At 48.4% G+C, this 16182-nt stretch overlaps 1 protein-coding gene across 1 annotated transcript in view; it reads right to left on the bottom strand.

Moving 5' to 3' along the window:
- Positions 1 to 16182, bottom strand: part of POLR3A (RNA polymerase III subunit A) — a 38763-nt gene continuing 22581 nt past the window's right edge. The window contains exons 19-31 of the mRNA XM_072971234.1: positions 15836 to 15973; positions 13866 to 14036; positions 12692 to 12805; positions 9148 to 9234; positions 8978 to 9060; positions 7879 to 8049; positions 6539 to 6632; positions 6257 to 6349; positions 4900 to 5064; positions 4257 to 4421; positions 3929 to 4060; positions 2697 to 2829; positions 1 to 651 (exon numbers count right to left, since the gene is read on the bottom strand). Of these exons, the coding sequence (XP_072827335.1) occupies positions 503 to 651; positions 2697 to 2829; positions 3929 to 4060; positions 4257 to 4421; positions 4900 to 5064; positions 6257 to 6349; positions 6539 to 6632; positions 7879 to 8049; positions 8978 to 9060; positions 9148 to 9234; positions 12692 to 12805; positions 13866 to 14036; positions 15836 to 15973 (1695 nt within the window). The 3' untranslated portion in view covers positions 1 to 502. The remainder of the gene's footprint in view (positions 652 to 2696; positions 2830 to 3928; positions 4061 to 4256; positions 4422 to 4899; positions 5065 to 6256; positions 6350 to 6538; positions 6633 to 7878; positions 8050 to 8977; positions 9061 to 9147; positions 9235 to 12691; positions 12806 to 13865; positions 14037 to 15835; positions 15974 to 16182) is intronic.

The following is a 16182-nucleotide window of genomic DNA, read 5'->3' as shown; positions in this document are numbered from 1 at the left end:
TAACAATAAAAACTGCAAATTCTTCAAACTGAACAAATAAATAATAGTAATAATATTTACATTAGTATAACAAGGTGAGAGATTCCAGCATGACCGAAGAACAGAAGAACCCAGAACGTGCCCTGGAGCTTAGACCTGGTTCTTGGTCAGGGTGGGACACCCCTGTGAGCCGATGGACAGGTGAGGTGGGAATGAGCAAAGATGCCCGCTGGGCCTCCTCACAAGTCCAGGGAGGTGGAGTGGGCAGGAGGTGCTGAGCTGCTGGTAGATTAAGTTTCAAACAAACAGACAAACTCTGGTTCTCCCAACCAGGCACTGTGCTGTGGTCAGGGTCCCTGGGTGAGCTGCTTCCAGGGTGGCCAGGAGCCTTCTCTGACTGTGGCAGTGGGGTCAGCAAGGCCTCAGTCCTGGGGAGCACAAAGTTTACGAGTCAGCTCTGGCCTCGAGCCCCTTTCTAGACAGGACAAGGAGCCAACGTCAGGAATGGTCCCCTCTCTCTGGACTATGTGACAAGGGGAATGTGGAATTCATTTGTGTCGAAGATCAGGGGCCTCCTGGGAGGGCTGGGGTCCCTGTCGGCCTTGTGCAGCAGCTTGAAGAGCCCGGTTCCAATGTTCATGGGGATTCCCATGATGATGCATTCAGACACCCCTGAAACCAAGAGAAAGGAGATTAGAGAGCTCCCTGACACACAGGTGGGTTTTCAGGATGGAAAGATTCCTGACCTGGGAGCCAGAAACTGGGACTGGAGCCCCGGCTCCACTGCGCGTCAGTGGTTGGACTTGGGCTGCTCCCTTTACTCCCCCTCTGTAAGAAGACGAAGGTACGGCTCCTGGATGGCTGGGGGAATTCCTGCACCTGGGGGAGGGCAGAGCCCGTTCACAGCTCTGCTGCTGGCTTGGTGGTCTCTCAGTCTGAGCCAAAGGCACTGTGTGAGCCTGGCTTTCGAGAGCACTGGACCCAGCAAGGATACTGAATGATGCTCAGGAAACCCCAAGTTTGCCACCCAGCATTTCCTTAGCTAGGGCCCAGAAGACAAGCAAATGGGACGACAGTGAGCAGATGCCAGTCCCTCCTGGAAACAGCAGCAGAGATCTGTTTACTGTGCTTAGGTGTCAGGGCTGGGCCAGGCTTAACAGCACCGCCACCTCGGAGGTCCCATAGCCCGAATGGGAAACACTCAGAAGGCAGGGCCCTTGTTGAGTGATGGGAATAAGGTGATGGTGCACATGCTTTCTCCAAGCTCCCTTTCAGCTTCTTAAGATCCAAATGTTGGCTCTGCATCAGGATTCTGCTGCTACAAGAAGCAGGTGCGCGCCTGGGCTTTGTGCTATCAGGGGAGCAGAGACGCAAACCACCAAACTAAAACCCGCCACGTAGTGAGGGCTGACGCTGAGTTGCGACGTGGAAAGGGCCAGGAGGAGGGGAAGGTTTCAAAGTTGGGGCGGGGTGACCACGCCAGGCCCCTAAAGGGGTCAGTGGTGGACGGGGGTGGTGGGCAGGGCCACAGGATGGCAGCAGCAGACACCGGGGCCCAGAGTCCTGGTGGCAGAGCTGGGATGCTGGGTCTTAGTCCTGTTGTGTTAAGCAGACTCGCTCTTATTTCACCTTGTCCTGTCCTGCCCCAGTCTCTGCTCCTTTTTCTTTCCTTTCACTCTTCATTATCTTAATGAATTATGTAATTTCTTTTTCTGTCTGCAACCCGTGTCCCTCTGGAAAGAAGAGTTCATCTTAGGAGAAAAAATAAGCATCTGCTCCGACTGGGGCCCACTCGACCATCGCCTTGGGTGGCAAATCCACACAGGAGGTGAGATGGGAAAGGGCCACTAGGAAGCAGAGCGCTGGCAGTGGGGACGGGGCTTGGACTCGTTGCTTGAGCCTGATGAGTGCGTGTCCTCGGGTAGGCTCCCGAACCCTAGCCCCTCACAAACTCCCACCTCGTCCCGCAGGGTCTTGTTGCCAGCCCTCCAGGTGGGCAGAGGCACTGTTGTGACAGCTCCCCCTTGAGCTCCTGCTCTCCTGGGCCCCGTCAGAGACGTGCTGTGTGGTGGGAGATGAGACCAGCACAGGGCGAGACTCGAACAGCAGGCAATTTGTTCCCTCGGTCTTCTCACCGTGAAAGGGTTTAATACTGACGCCTCACTGGTGTGCTGAGATACCAGAAAAGGTGCCTGGGACAGGCACACCAGCTGCCTTGCTCAGGGAGTGCCTGGTATGGGCCCTTCCTGTCAGCCTGGGCACCGCAGGGGTGCAGGATCAGCGTGGCAGACTACAACTCCAAGGGCTGGAAAAGCCCCACGTGCCCAGCGGCAGTCCTTTCTCTGCATGGACACACGTGGGGAGGCAGGATGCCACAGTCAGGCTTTGGAGATAAACCGTTGGTCAGTTCCAGTTCTGTGATCTGTGATTTTATTCTTTTTTTAAGGTTTTTTTTGGGGGGGCGGGTGAGGAGGTAATTAGGCTTATTTATTTACTTATTTTTAGAGGAGGTGCTGGGGATTGAACCCAGGACCTCGTGCATGCTAAGCACAAGCTCTACCACTTGAACTGTAATGCCTCCTTCCCCACCTGCGCTTTTATTCTTAAACAAGTAAAAGCTCTGCCAGCTGAGTGTCTTCACCTCCCGAGAAGCCCTGGTCACAGTCTAAGCTGTAAACAACAGTTTCTGGTGATGCTGCCACAAACACCACACCTACCGCACACGGAGTCCTTCTGCCCGAAGTAGGCGGCATCGAAGAGGTGGTCGGCCGTCTTCTCAAAGGAGGCCAGCATCAGCACGCTCTCCTTCATCTTGGCCAGGCCGAACCTAGTGATGCCCAGGACTTCACCCTGTGCCAGGGGAGAGAGAGTCAGAGTGGTACTCATGCCACTTGTAAAATGCATCCCCAGTAACCCCTCAACAGTAGAAGCAAAAATCAGCCAAGCCACTCGCTATTCAAGCCACAGTTGCAGGATCTTTTGAAAAGGATGTTAATAGCTATCTATCTGGCCTGTGTCCCTCTGAGGCTGTTAGCCACAGATAACACAGATCCTTACGCCCACAGCCATGTGCCACTGGAACAAAGAATTAGGGACTGAGGACTTGCATTAAGAATCTACCTTTTAAAAAGGAGAGTACTTCTGAAGACGTTTCTCATGGCTCAAAGAACTCAAAACTCAAATAATTTAATTAAAAGCCTCAAAGTAGGGAAAGAATTAAGTCACTTCAATTTAAGTCGCTTTCATTCAACAGAATATTGTTCTACCGTTTAAAAAGCATATTTATAAAACTATGTAACAACATGGAAAACATTTATAATGTTAAATAAAGTCAGAATAAAAATGACATGCCCACTTTCACTGCACCTACAGTAATATAATCTATGCATTATAGATTAAGACCGGAAGACTTAAAAACGACTACAGGGTGGTGGGAAATGGGTTATTTCTCCCACCTAGTTTCTGAATTTTCTGTAACATAGTACAGTTTGTATGTGGAAGCATCACGCCTTATGGCACTGACAGAGGAAGACTTTTTTCGGGGAAAAGATTAAAAAAAAACCAAAAAAACCAACCAACCAAACCACCTCAGCCCCTTCCTCAGATCATGTTAACTTGTTCTTTCCCTGGAAATGGCTACAAAAGAAGTGTGATGAGTACCCATTAATTAATGGGGAATAAACCTCAGCTTGCCATGGAATACCTGGGCTTTTAACAATGGTTAGTCTCCTTTCAGGCTAACATTTCTAATTAGGACAAAAATCATGCTTCCCCTCCTGCCATGTGGTTGCAATTTTCACAGTCGAATTGTACCCGCACACCCAGCGCCCCCCCCACACTTTGGTCTTGGGGTACTGGTGGTCATCACAGCTGTGTACTCTAGGTGTCCTACCAGCTTCGTGCCCCTGAGATGGGGTTTGCGGGGCCGGCTGCCGGGCCCCCCACGAACCTTGTAGGTCATGAGGTCGGAGAGCAGCATCACGTGTCGCCGGTCAATGCTCATGCCGTGGTTGACCATCGTGTACTGGATTTCATTGATGATAGTTGTCCGGGCAGCTTCGATGCCCAGGGTTTTCTCCACCTGTGGAGAGCTAGGATGAGCGCAGGTGGCTGCTGCCAGTGTCGCCCAACTCCTCTCCACGTCCTCCTCCGCCCTGCAGGTTCCCGGCACCCTGGGCCCTTCCCCAGGATGGAGTGTAGGGCAATCGTCAGTGCAGACCCAGAGCGAATGGCAGGGTCAGAGAAGTGTGCCAGGTGCCCCCAGCCGTGAACAGTACCTCATACGTGTTGTTGGAGGTGGTTCGGGTGCCCTTCACACCGTGGGTGGCCATGACTGCCCGCAGGTTATCACCTTCCACCAGGAGCTTGTACTTTTCCTTTCCGCTCTGCTCGTCGATGTGGATGACAGCCCGAGACACCTCTGGGATGCCCTGCACCACCACCTGGACTCAAGAGACACAGAAGGTTCAAGACCCCCCCAGTGCCCATGGCCCCCACTCATCTGGCAGCCTCAGAAAGTGGCTGTGAGAACTGGGACTGTCGTGCCCTCGGTTTGTGATCTTGACCATCCTGTTTCTCAGTGGTGATTATCAGTTACCTGCTAAACCTAGAAATACCTAGGGGAGAGCAGAAGCTCAGAGGCCTGCACCCCCTTCTACCAGTGGTCTTAAGAGAGAACAGAGAGAAATCCAACAGGCACAGCTGGTGAGGCAGTGCTAAGAAGGAAATCAAAACCTGCACAATTCCTTAGGGACGTGGCAAAGAAATGAAGAAACGGGGGCCACCCTCAGTCTCAGGAGTGCAGACCCTTCCGGCTCCCTGACCCCGGACCTTCACGTTAGAGTTAAACGCAGTCACTTCCGTTTTACATCTCTAGGCATCGGGCAGGGCGGGGCCCCGAGGAGGGGGCCTCTGTCTCACCTTGGGGAGATCCTCTTTCAGGAACTGCAGCACGTAGTACATGGAGCTCTTGCTGTTCTCTCGGGGGGTGACACACACCACAGCCTCGCCATGAACCGCCACGTCACCAGGCTTCACGCGGAGCTTGGACGTGCAGATGGAATACCTCACCGTCTCAGCGTTCACCTGCGAGGGGCCGGGCGTGCGCCGCACACCCACGACATTACTGACCGGGTTTGGCGGTTGCGATTCTAGTGTTTTGGCCTTTTTTCCTTGTTGCTCCTTTAAGAAGCCTTCTTAGTAATTGTCCCCCTAATCTCTCCTTACCATGAAATTCAAAAAAATATATTTTTGTTTATTTATTATTGTATTATTTAATTACTTTATTTTGGTAGGGGAGGTAATTAGGTTTACTTTTAGAGTAGGTACTGGGGATTGAATCCATGACCTTGCGGATGCTAAGCACACACCCTACCACTTGAGCTATACCCTTCCCACCTCACTGTGAGATATACTGTGCATTTATGTACGGTATGTATACCTCTGCTTTATCCATATAAAGGTCCTCACCCCTCCCAACCAATTTTTGCCCCGCTGAAAATGCAAGCTTAATTCACGGCAACATATAGGAAGGAGATCTACGAGGAGGTGGTAAGACCGGGACAATTTAAAGGCGTCAGTGAATCCTCCCCTTCACCTAGACAGTTGGGGAGCGGTGTCTCTGGGGCAACGCAGCTCTTCTGGTGGAAGAGCCCCAAGCCAGAGCCGGGCTAGAGAAATCCCCAATCCGGAGAACTGGCCACTCGATTTTGGAATCAACTGTCACATGGACATACGTGAATCTGTTACTTTAGAGAATGCGCTGACAGTGAGTGAAGGCTGGTACAGATCTGAACTACCTGAGAGAAGGGGAGATGCCAGGAAGTTACTCAGTTTGCACCCCTGCCTCAGTCTATCTGTGAGCAAGGCTGGCACTCTTTCCACTGCCGTACATAACACCAACATAAAAAGCCAGGTCAATCCACCCGCCCAAAACACGTCCTGAGCCAGCCAGGTGTGGTGCTAGGGGCCCCCAGTGAGTGAGACACGGTGGCTCTAGGGTCCTTCCAGATGCTGTTATGCTGTCACAGCAAAGGGGTGTTGTGGCCTGCACAAGACCTCCACTAAATTCCTGCGTGTGTTTAGATGGTGACGTCCGTGCCAGGGTCTGGTGCGGAGCGAGAGCGTGAAGGCACGTCAGACTCACACGGAACAGACGCTGAGCGGAAGCCTCGCCAGCGCTCCTCGTGCCTTGCGAAGCTCTTGCCCTGGTTTATCAGCTCCTATCTTGGGACTAAAAGAGGATGACCTCCTCCACGCATTTAACTATGTGACTCACTTCCAGCCTCAGAAGTCTGATCCGTTCCAGGGAGAGCTTGATGAGAATAAAGCAATCGTCAGGAAGGAACACTTCTTCAATGTACTCTGAAATCTGTGGTGTCAAAAGATCAGAATGTTAGGCAGTCACTCTCCCTTCCCCAGAGCAAGGCAGGCTCGTTCTCTTTTTAAGGACAGAATGGTGTGGACACCCTGACTGGTAAGTCCACTACAAGTGGTTCTTACTCTTCCTGGAAACACTGCTGGTTTAGTTTCCTTCTTGTCAAGAGGAACCTCGTCTCACCTCTCCCAGGAGGGTTTTCTCAATCCTCCCCTTCACAAGGCGAGCGTAGTCTGCGTCATCGTCCTTGTCCAGCTGCGCCGTGATGATGGGGGTGCTGTGGGAAGGAAGGGAGCACACTTACAGCGCAAGGACTGAGGCTATGTGAAGACCACTGCGTTGTTAAACTGCGTACCACTTAGGATCGTAATTGCACCAGCAACTGCAATCGACTGGACCTTGACTGGTGTCGGGCACGCTCCTCGGGGCTCCAGGTACATTCTCATCTAGATTTACTATTTTTGGAGCTCATGAGGCAACCTACTCTGTCAGTGAATGAGTGACTGTTGGAAAAGCCTTCCTGGCCCAGTGAGCCTACCTCCTCCTCTCTGGTCCTGGTAAGTAGTTAAACTTGAGTTCCATTCCCCAAGCAAATGCGCCCTTCGTGTCCTACAGCTTCCTCCATCACCCTCCCCTGGCCCGTCCCCATCCCCCCTCTCCAGGACACCTCCGACTCCTCAGCCTCTGGCTAGCAGCTTCCATCCTCACTGTCCTGGCGGGCATCCCTGTACAAACTCCTGGGAGAGAGCTGATCAACCCAGAGGAAGTGGGCACAGCTCCTGCCACCCCAGACACCTGCGCTTGCTGTTCTAGAATCAGCACAGCTTTCTTTCATTTAATGCTGTTTATTGTTATTTTGTTAGACTCAGACTGGAGGTGAATCATGATTTTATGATGGAATGCACTGTAAAGTATGTCTTCTCTAGTCTGAGATCACCTACAAATCCTATCATGAAATCACCAGTGTCTGTGTGTGTGTGGGGAGGGGGGAGTTGCAGACTATGGCCACAGCCCAAGGGGAAGACACAACAGCGAGGCCTAGAGAGGAGGGGAATAATGACATCAGAAGGGTGAAATCCACACTGACACACTGCTCCAATTTTTCTAGGCATGGTTTTTATTTCTCTCTTTCATGTGACTTGTGGCCACATAGAACCATTGCTTCAATTTTGACTCTATTTGGTTTGGACTTATTTTTTTTTCCAGTTTGGGTTATTTATTTATTTATTTAATTTACTTATTTTGTATTTTTAGGGGAAGGTAATTAGATTTATTTATTTTTAATGGAGGTACTGGGGACTGAACCCAGGATCTCATGCATGCTAAGCAGGTGCTCTACCACCGAGCTCTACCCTCCCCCAGTTTGGGTGTTTTAAAAGCCAAGATATGATTAACACAAGCACGTCACTTGGAGTTTCAGATACTGCCTGACAGCGGATCACACACACGTGATGAGAGAAACACTGTTTCTCAAGGAACACGGCAGGTGGGCATGAGAGCACGAGGGAGAGGGAAGTGGGCACCTGATGGCCTTGGACGCGTTGATGATCTCCTTGATGCGCGGCACGCCCAGGGTGATGTTCATGGAGGCCACTCCCGCGAAGTGGAAGGTCTTCAGGGTCATCTGGGTGCCTGGCTCGCCGATGCTCTGGGCACAGAGTGCGCCCACAGCAGAACCTGGCTCCATCTGTGCCCTGGAAAGAGAAAACAGGGTGAAAAGTCCAGCAAAACTGCTAAGGAGACAAGGATGAAATGCAGAGCATGGCAAGTACAGTCAGTAATAGCGTAACAACTTTGGTGACAGATGGTAATCAGACTTACCATGGGGATCCTTTTGCAATGTACAGAAATATCGAATCACTAGGTGTGTACCTGGAACTTACATAGTGTTGTAGGTCAACTATATTTCAATTAAAAAAACAAAACCAAATAAGCAAGGTCCTACTGTGTATCACAGGGAACTGTATTCAATAACTTACATGAAACAGAATATGAAAAGGAATATATATGTGTAACAAATTACTGTGCTGTACACCAGAAACTAACACAACGTTGTAAGTCAACTACACTTCAATTAAAAAGAAATACTGCTGGGGAGGCTTCTGATTATCTCCTCTCAGCAGAAAAAAATACACCAATTGGTGAGGAGCCAGGCTGTGCTTGTGACAGAAGAAGAACCTGGCACAGATCAGTTACAGATGCAGACGGGGGACGTGATGCTCAGAGGAGTCTGACGATGACAGTGAATACTGTGTGGCTACCTATGGTCAGCGTGGGATGATGGGCCCAAACCTCTCTCCCTGGAGAAGAACTAAGAGCTCTGCTAACAAGCGGTACTGAAGGTGGATAGAGCAGCTGGCGCCTGCCAAAATACACTGGTAGTTTCTCTGTGCAGAGAGGACACTAGGAATTATTTTTGCAAGTATTTCCACATCTTGGAGGACCCAACCTGTCTGCCCCCTGGGGTCCCTAGAGAAGAGGTGACAGGACCTGCTCGGTACTGGCAGGCAGTGAGTAAATCCTGCAAGTGGGCACTTGCAGGGTTTTGTTTCCTGGGGAAAGAGGAAAGCTACAAGAGACCCACATGGCTGCCTGACAGTCTCAGACAGTTAGCATCCTTACCTCATGTACTTGTCCCTACATGTCTCCAGAAACTTTTCAATCTGGGTGGGGGTGATCCGGTCCAACTGGTACAGCACACGGGGCTGGAAGAACAAAAGCCAAGTGCAGAGGCAGGGCCGGCAGCACCGGAAAATACCTGTGCGTCTCAACACGTCCGGGGGCGCCGTTACCTCTGTGGTGCCGTTATCATTGATGCCGTATTTATCTCTGGTCTTCTTGATCTTCTCAGAAACCCCCTTAATGAATTTTTTAATTTCCTGAAAGATTACACAGCAAACATCAAATATTTATTTCTGAGTAATGTGGATGACATGATTCGTTTTATAACCTTCAGTCACGGGACAAGTCCTTCCTATTTCAGTAGCAGCTAAATATGACACTACAAAGGCTCTGTTAGAGATACAGGTTCTATCACAAATGTTTTTCCAAGGAACAGGACACGCCATCCACACCCTGAACACGCCATTCATTGGTTAGGTGTTTCTAAGGGCTTTTTACTCCCATGATGCTTTGGCACCAGCTGGCGTAAAAAGCCCTGCTATCTGGGTGTGCGGCCCTAACAGCATGTGGCAGGGACACCAGGATAACCCTTCCCACCTGCTGCTTCCTCTTCTGCTCCCACCGGCACACCATGCGGCCCATTCACGTAGCCCAGAATAGGTACAGTTGTACCAGTTGTACTTTCAGTCTCTAGATTCGAAAATTTTTTGAGAGTTTCTTATGAAGTTCTTATGGTCAATTTAAATACTACAAAGCCTGGCTTTGCAGACATTGTGTGCATTTCAGACACATGCTTCGAGCTTGCTTTCATTTCAAAGGGAACGCTCCCAAGTCCCAGCTTTGTCTCTGACTCTCACCTCTGCATCACGCCCCCAGTCTCACACTCCCTTCCCACACACAATGAGAACTTTGTAAGGCCTCCAGGAAACTACTCTCAAAGCTGGAAATGAAACAGCAGCATATCTGCTATTCTCACTGAATTTAAGAACAGCACTCTCAACCCTGGGACGACAATGAAATGGAGTAAGAAAGGAGGTGAGAAGTACATCCCATGGAGGGTCCACGGGGCAGGGCTGGAGACCACAGGCCTCAGTTTTCTGGCAACCACTCTGAGGGGGAATCCCATCTGCTTTACAATTTATAGTGTGTCTATGAAGTAAACCCAGCCTCGAGGTCACTGCTAGAACTGGGATCAGCCAGCACCTCTTCTGGGGTTCTTACAGAGAGGGTGTGGTGAGCTTTAATGAAGCACACCCATCTGCATCCTGCTGCCAGGACAGGCCAGCACCGCGGACCTGACTCTCAGCGCCCTTCTCAGATGAGCTGACAGCACACACCACTCAGCAGCAGCATCCTTCAGAGGCTGCCACAGGTTATGCCGTCCTGGGTCTGCTGATCTTCCACTCTGGTCCGATTCAGGGCAGTTTTGAGAATACGGGAATGGGTGGAACGACTGTACTTCCCCTCCCAGCCCACAGGGAAATGTAATTTCCCTTAATTAATTACAAGTTTGAGGCCACACTTTCTGATGTACTTAGTTATTACAAACCAGAGGTGGAAACCAGAGCTGGAGAGGGCAGCGGAACAATCTCTCCTGGTGTGGCTCTGCCTAAAAGGCAATGACACCCGCTACCACTTAATCTTCCCTCCTTGTCACCCAGTATTAAGAAACCATCACATGGATAATTTCCTCCTACTTGTCTAGCTGTGGCTGTGTCCTTGCGGGCGAGCTTCTGAAAGCCCTCTTGGCCTGGATGTTGCCATTCGACTGCCAGGTGTGCAAGGCTGCCCAACCTGTTGGCTCACGGAAACCGGAGCACGAGCCCAAGGCCAAGCAGACCCAGGCGATTTTCACTTGTGAGGAACTCTGCACACACGAGCAGTAAAGAGCACACACCTCAAGCCATTCCCCAGCTCAGGCACTGGCTGTGACACCTTTCAGCTGCCGCCCACGTGGACATGCTTCCAGTGGCTTTGCTGAAAGGAATGACTTCCCTGACATGAGAATTAGGGCAGATATCCTGGAAGTTAGGTTAAAAGGAAAAAAACTTACTTTTTGGAAATGAAAACTGAAATAAGCTACTAAGAATTCAGCTGAATCAATCCATGCATGCTCAGGGAACTCAGGACGTGGCAATCGGCAGGCAATTAATCACACGACTGACCAGCAGTTAATTCTCACACTCAGTCACGGTGCATCTGTGAGCATGGGTGTCGGCCGCTGGCAGGGCCTGGGCTCAATGCCACCCAGCAGCTGCCACTGTCTCCTTGACTCTCACCCTGGTTAGAGCCAGAGAACATTTCAGGGGCTCAGACAGATCTGGCTGGTGGATTTTGGAACCTCTTGGCAAATCTGAGCTCAGACTGTGAGCCACTGGAGGGCAAGGCCACATTTAGTCCCCTCTGTGTCCCCATGATCAACAGGGCATATGACACATGGGGATGGCTGAACAAGTGCTCACTGAATCCACAAATACTGTCGGGCAGGGGGGCACCGTTAAGCCTTGTCAAAAGCAAGAAAGGAACCAGTGTGAAGCGATGAACAGGGAAGCCTGTCTGCTAGAACTGGGACAGAAACCCACCGCCCCTGGGGCTGGCAGACAGCTGGGGGCTGCAGAGCCAGCCCGTCTACACTCAGCAGTCATAGCGCGTGAGTACGTTACCTCATTGTATTTCTCATAGCCTGTCTCAGTTAAGGTCTTCGAGGAGAAACAGAAACATAAGTAAGTAACTATAACCATGTAGAAAAATCAAATCGTGATTCTCATTCATTATTTAAGAGAAAAAAAAAAAAGGAAAGAAAATCTGTGAAAAACAAAACAAAAGGCACTCAGCCTAGCCAGACTTTTAATTTTAAATGTATTAAGACCTGGAAGAGTCTCTTTTTCACCTTTCGTACCTCAATATGGGAAAGGAAGGAGTGAAGTGCTTCCTTTAAACCATTCTTGCTTAAGTCTTTTACTGTTTTTCTTTTTAATATACTTAAAGGGATACATTTTGTGCTATACTTGAGTCACCAACCAGTACACAAAGGAAACCACCTACTGATCCCTGTATCCCTTTGCTTTTGAGTATAGCCATGATTATAAGCAGAAAGGAGCTGCTGGAGCAGGCCAGGGAAATTAAAAAACAAACAACCAAACAAAAAACAAACCCATCCAAAAACCAAAACAAACAAAAACTAAAAAAAAAAATGTTCAGAAGATGTCATGGTAACAGCTCCCTGGAAGAAAGAGGAAGGCTGACTCTGTCATTTCTCATGTGCATTATGGCAAGAAAAAAGCAATTAAAAATAATAATGGTATTAAATAAGTGCTACTGTGTTACTTATTGCACAAAATACAGTAAGTGGTATTAAAACAACGCCTCTACTATTAAAAATCATTGGGATTCAGAATGACCGAGGAAGGAATCGGCCCGTAGGCTGAGAACCTGGGTTGTAAGGAGTCAATAGGGACGGGGTTTAAAAAAGTCAGTTTTCTAACTAAAGCATTTTTCTTCTAACAGCAAAACACTTGTGCAAAAAGACATCAACTAAAAAAGACGTAAGATAAATCCTTTATGTTGACGGCTGAAATTTTGCCTTGAATTTTTTTTTTTTAACAAGAAATACTCTAACACAAACACCCCCTAGCTTATGAAATCCACTGCGGGCACTTGCAGACAACTTCTTGGTGACAGTCCAGCTGGGTGTGCGGCCCCTGCGGAGCTCACCTGCAGGAAGATGTCCTGGCAGCAGAGAAACTCGTTCTTCTTCATGATCGACTCGGCGGTCAGGAGCAGCTCGTTCTTACTGAGAGCAGGCTCGCTCTGGCACGGGAAGACTGCCTCAAGTATCAAAAGGAAATGGTGTGATGCGTGGGGGCGGTGGAAGGCCAGCAGTATTTAAAGAAGACATTTACAAGAGACAAAACGACCTTACTCAGAGAGAGCTTTTAGCAATCCGATGTTTTTCCTTTCAAAACCGATTTCATTTAATTAACTTATTTATTCATGGGGAGGGGGGCAACTAGGCTTGTTCACTCATTCATTCGTTCACGTACAGAGGAGGTGCTGGGGATTGAACCCAGAACCTTGTGCATGCTAAGCACGCGCTATACCCTCCCCACTAAAAACCAATTTTAGACTCTACCTTTAACACGAAGGTGAAAACAGGATAAACTGAAACTCCATCTTACACAAAGACTTGTATATTATTCAGTGGATATTGTGCCATTACCCCCCAACCTTCACCCCGCCCCAGATTTGCACTAAAACCACATATTGTTTGTTTTTAAACCCAAAATTTCAAGAGTGAAAATACTCCCCACCCACAAGCTCATAGGTTCCCCAAAGTTTTAATGGCTGCACATCACTCTAATGTATGGACAGACCATTATGATTTGACCTGTCCTCCACTGATGGTCCACGCCTGCTATAAACAATGCTGGAAAAACATTCCTGGCAAACTTACATCATTTCTGTAGGGCAAATTCCTATGAGTGAAATTTAAATGTTGGTCAAAGGCACTCACATTTAAGTTCAGATCAGTATTGTCCAACTACCTCTCAAAAAGGTGGTTCTAAATTATACTCCCAGTTAAAATATGTGAAATGTGCCTGCTTCTCCACCATGACTTTAACATCATCTCTATTACACTTTACTAGACACAGACATGAAGCCAAAGCCCTCTTCCATTGGCATTTGATTACCACCAATAACTAGACTTTGAAATTGAGAAACTATTTTTCCTTAAATATTTAGGAAAATTATGCAGAGTAACACAAAAAGAAAAATACTAACTCAGTAGACATGACAGCATTAACTGTGTGCTAGGCCAGAGGGTACATTCCTTCTAAAGAAACGCCCGCAAAAATACTCTAACCCCAGATACAATGCTTAATCTTACTTTGATGTTGTCCAGAACCCTTTTGAACTCTAAGGGTTCATCTTTTCCCTCCATAGCTGCAGGATCTAAGCCATCTCCCCCATAAATGAACTGGATGATATCGCCCGTAGAGCTTCGGACTGTCAAATCATACTGCGAGCAAAGATCTTCAAGGGACTTCACGAGCCTTCTCTGCAGGAAAAGGAGAGGAAACAAAAGCTCAGCTGCTTCGAGAAGACTAGTCACGTGTGCAGAGGATGAGATCTGCAACTCTGAGTTTCAAGGTTACCAGCACTTTAATTGCATAAAAACATTTTTATTAGGTATCTCCTAAAAGAGTCCCCCGACCCCAAGAACAACGAGGCCACAAGTGCCTCACTAGCCTGTGGAGTGGGATTTAGGATATGTTCTAACCTCCAGCACTTGAGTGTGTTTTAGAATACATGCAATTTAAACCCTATTACCCCCAAAGGACTCTGCAAACACTGTTTTCCTAGGCTATTTGCCTTCCCTTTCTGTCTCCCTAAGGTATAAATTAATGCAATCACGCTACATTTCTAAGCACAACTTAATCCAGGGCCCCTGTGGACTTCAGTATGAATTACAGAGGATCAGGTGCAGGCCCTCTTCTGGGACGGTGGGGAAGAAGAGAGAACAGGAACAGCATTGTGTCTGAACCAGCAGGCAGCAGCCACTTTTCAAAACTGCTTAGGGAGGACCTTCCACCAGAACACTCCAGCCAGCAGTGTGATGGGGGCCCAGCGAGTTAAAGAGAAAAGAAAAAAGTCTTCCTCCAGGCAACTGCAAAACAAAAAATCCTTCATGCCAGAACTAACTTGTTCTAGGTTAACACACTGCTCAGGGAAAGCCATACTCTCTACTTCAAAAAGTAAAGACGAAAAATAAAGTCAATAGACATTCTAGCAGGAGTGGTAAGAGCATTTCACAGTCTGTTAGGTTTCCGACAAAAGCAGCACACGCCAAAATTAAAGGGCAACTTCCCAAGAAAAGATGATTAAAAGGGAAGCAGTATCAGCACTGCTACACGAGGTACAGATGAGATTATGGAAATAGGTGTCTACTGACTTGAGCCCATCTCACCCTCCTCAGCCCTGTTTGTTGTGGCTCACTCTTTCGCATCTCTGGATTATCAGTCCTGGTTTCCCAGCTTGCAAAGGGCCGTGCTTCACAATCCCCAGTGGGGAGAGAGGGGACACAAAGCCACAGCAGTTCGTGGCCCAGCAACTTGGTGTTAACTTCATCGAATGTGTTGTTAAGTAGATAAAAACATAGAAAACAAACATAGATTATGTATGGAGTATAGAGTAGAAATGAGAACTAGAGACTGGAGAGAAATCCTTTGCTTGTGGTCTTATGGAAGAACAAAACGGGGATGGATTTTCACCCCTCTGCCATCAGGTACTTTTGTGGCACTCTGAGCAGCATCAGGCACAGGAAAGCGTCTAGCTCAGCTCTGTCCCCCAAGCCTACCATTCTACAGTTGTACACACAGCGGAGTGTCCTCCAAGTGTCCAAGTCCTCCTGCAGGCACTGGAATAAGTTCTTTGAGTCCCTCAGAATGATATGAACAATGGGCGACATAAACAGCTGCACAGTGAGAAGCAGAGCTTTCTCAACTCATACCAGGAGGTAGGTACTGTCACCCCATCTCTGTGTATCTGGGAGCAGAGACTCAGTGAGGTTTGACAGAGTGCCCCAGGATGCACCTCCGGTCCATGCTGTCCTCCAGCAGGGCTTTGGTACACGATTCCGACCTGGTCTTCATTGTTCGAGGAATATTACATGATTTGGAAAATATTTCCATTTTATGTTGTTTATTTCTAGGGCACCTACTATATCTCTCAAGTTTTCCTTTTAAATACCAAGACTAGATTAATTAGAGCTCAGGTACAAAGTATGCAAACACAGTGATCAGGATCTGCAGGCCCTGTCCTGCTCCACTGCTAAGGGCCTACATTTCCTCCAGTTACCTGCATGTATCCTGTTTCAGCGGTCTTCACGGCTGTGTCGACCAGACCTTCCCGGCCAGCCATCGTGTGGAAGAAAAACTCGGTTGGTGTCAAACCTGAATAGAAGCTATTAGCCACAAAGCCTTTGGCGGCTGGGAGCTAAAGAGAAGCAGGAAAAAAAAGAAAAGAAAAAAACAAAACAAAACAAAACAAAAAACGAACAAAGTTTAAGGTCCACAATTCCAAAACCCATTCAAATCAGAAAATGCTTCATCTATAGACTATAAACATCTGGCCAATGTACTCTCTCTCATGTTTTATGCCCTTTCCTAAAAGAAATAATTTGGCCCAAACTATCTTTACCAGAG

The sequence above is a fragment of the Vicugna pacos genome, chromosome 11 (genome assembly GCF_048564905.1).
Source record: "Vicugna pacos chromosome 11, VicPac4, whole genome shotgun sequence".
In the NCBI taxonomy this organism is placed as follows: domain Eukaryota; kingdom Metazoa; phylum Chordata; class Mammalia; order Artiodactyla; family Camelidae; genus Vicugna; species Vicugna pacos.
The sequence above is the reverse complement of the archived record's forward strand: the minus strand, read 5'-3'. Positions and strand labels throughout refer to the sequence as shown.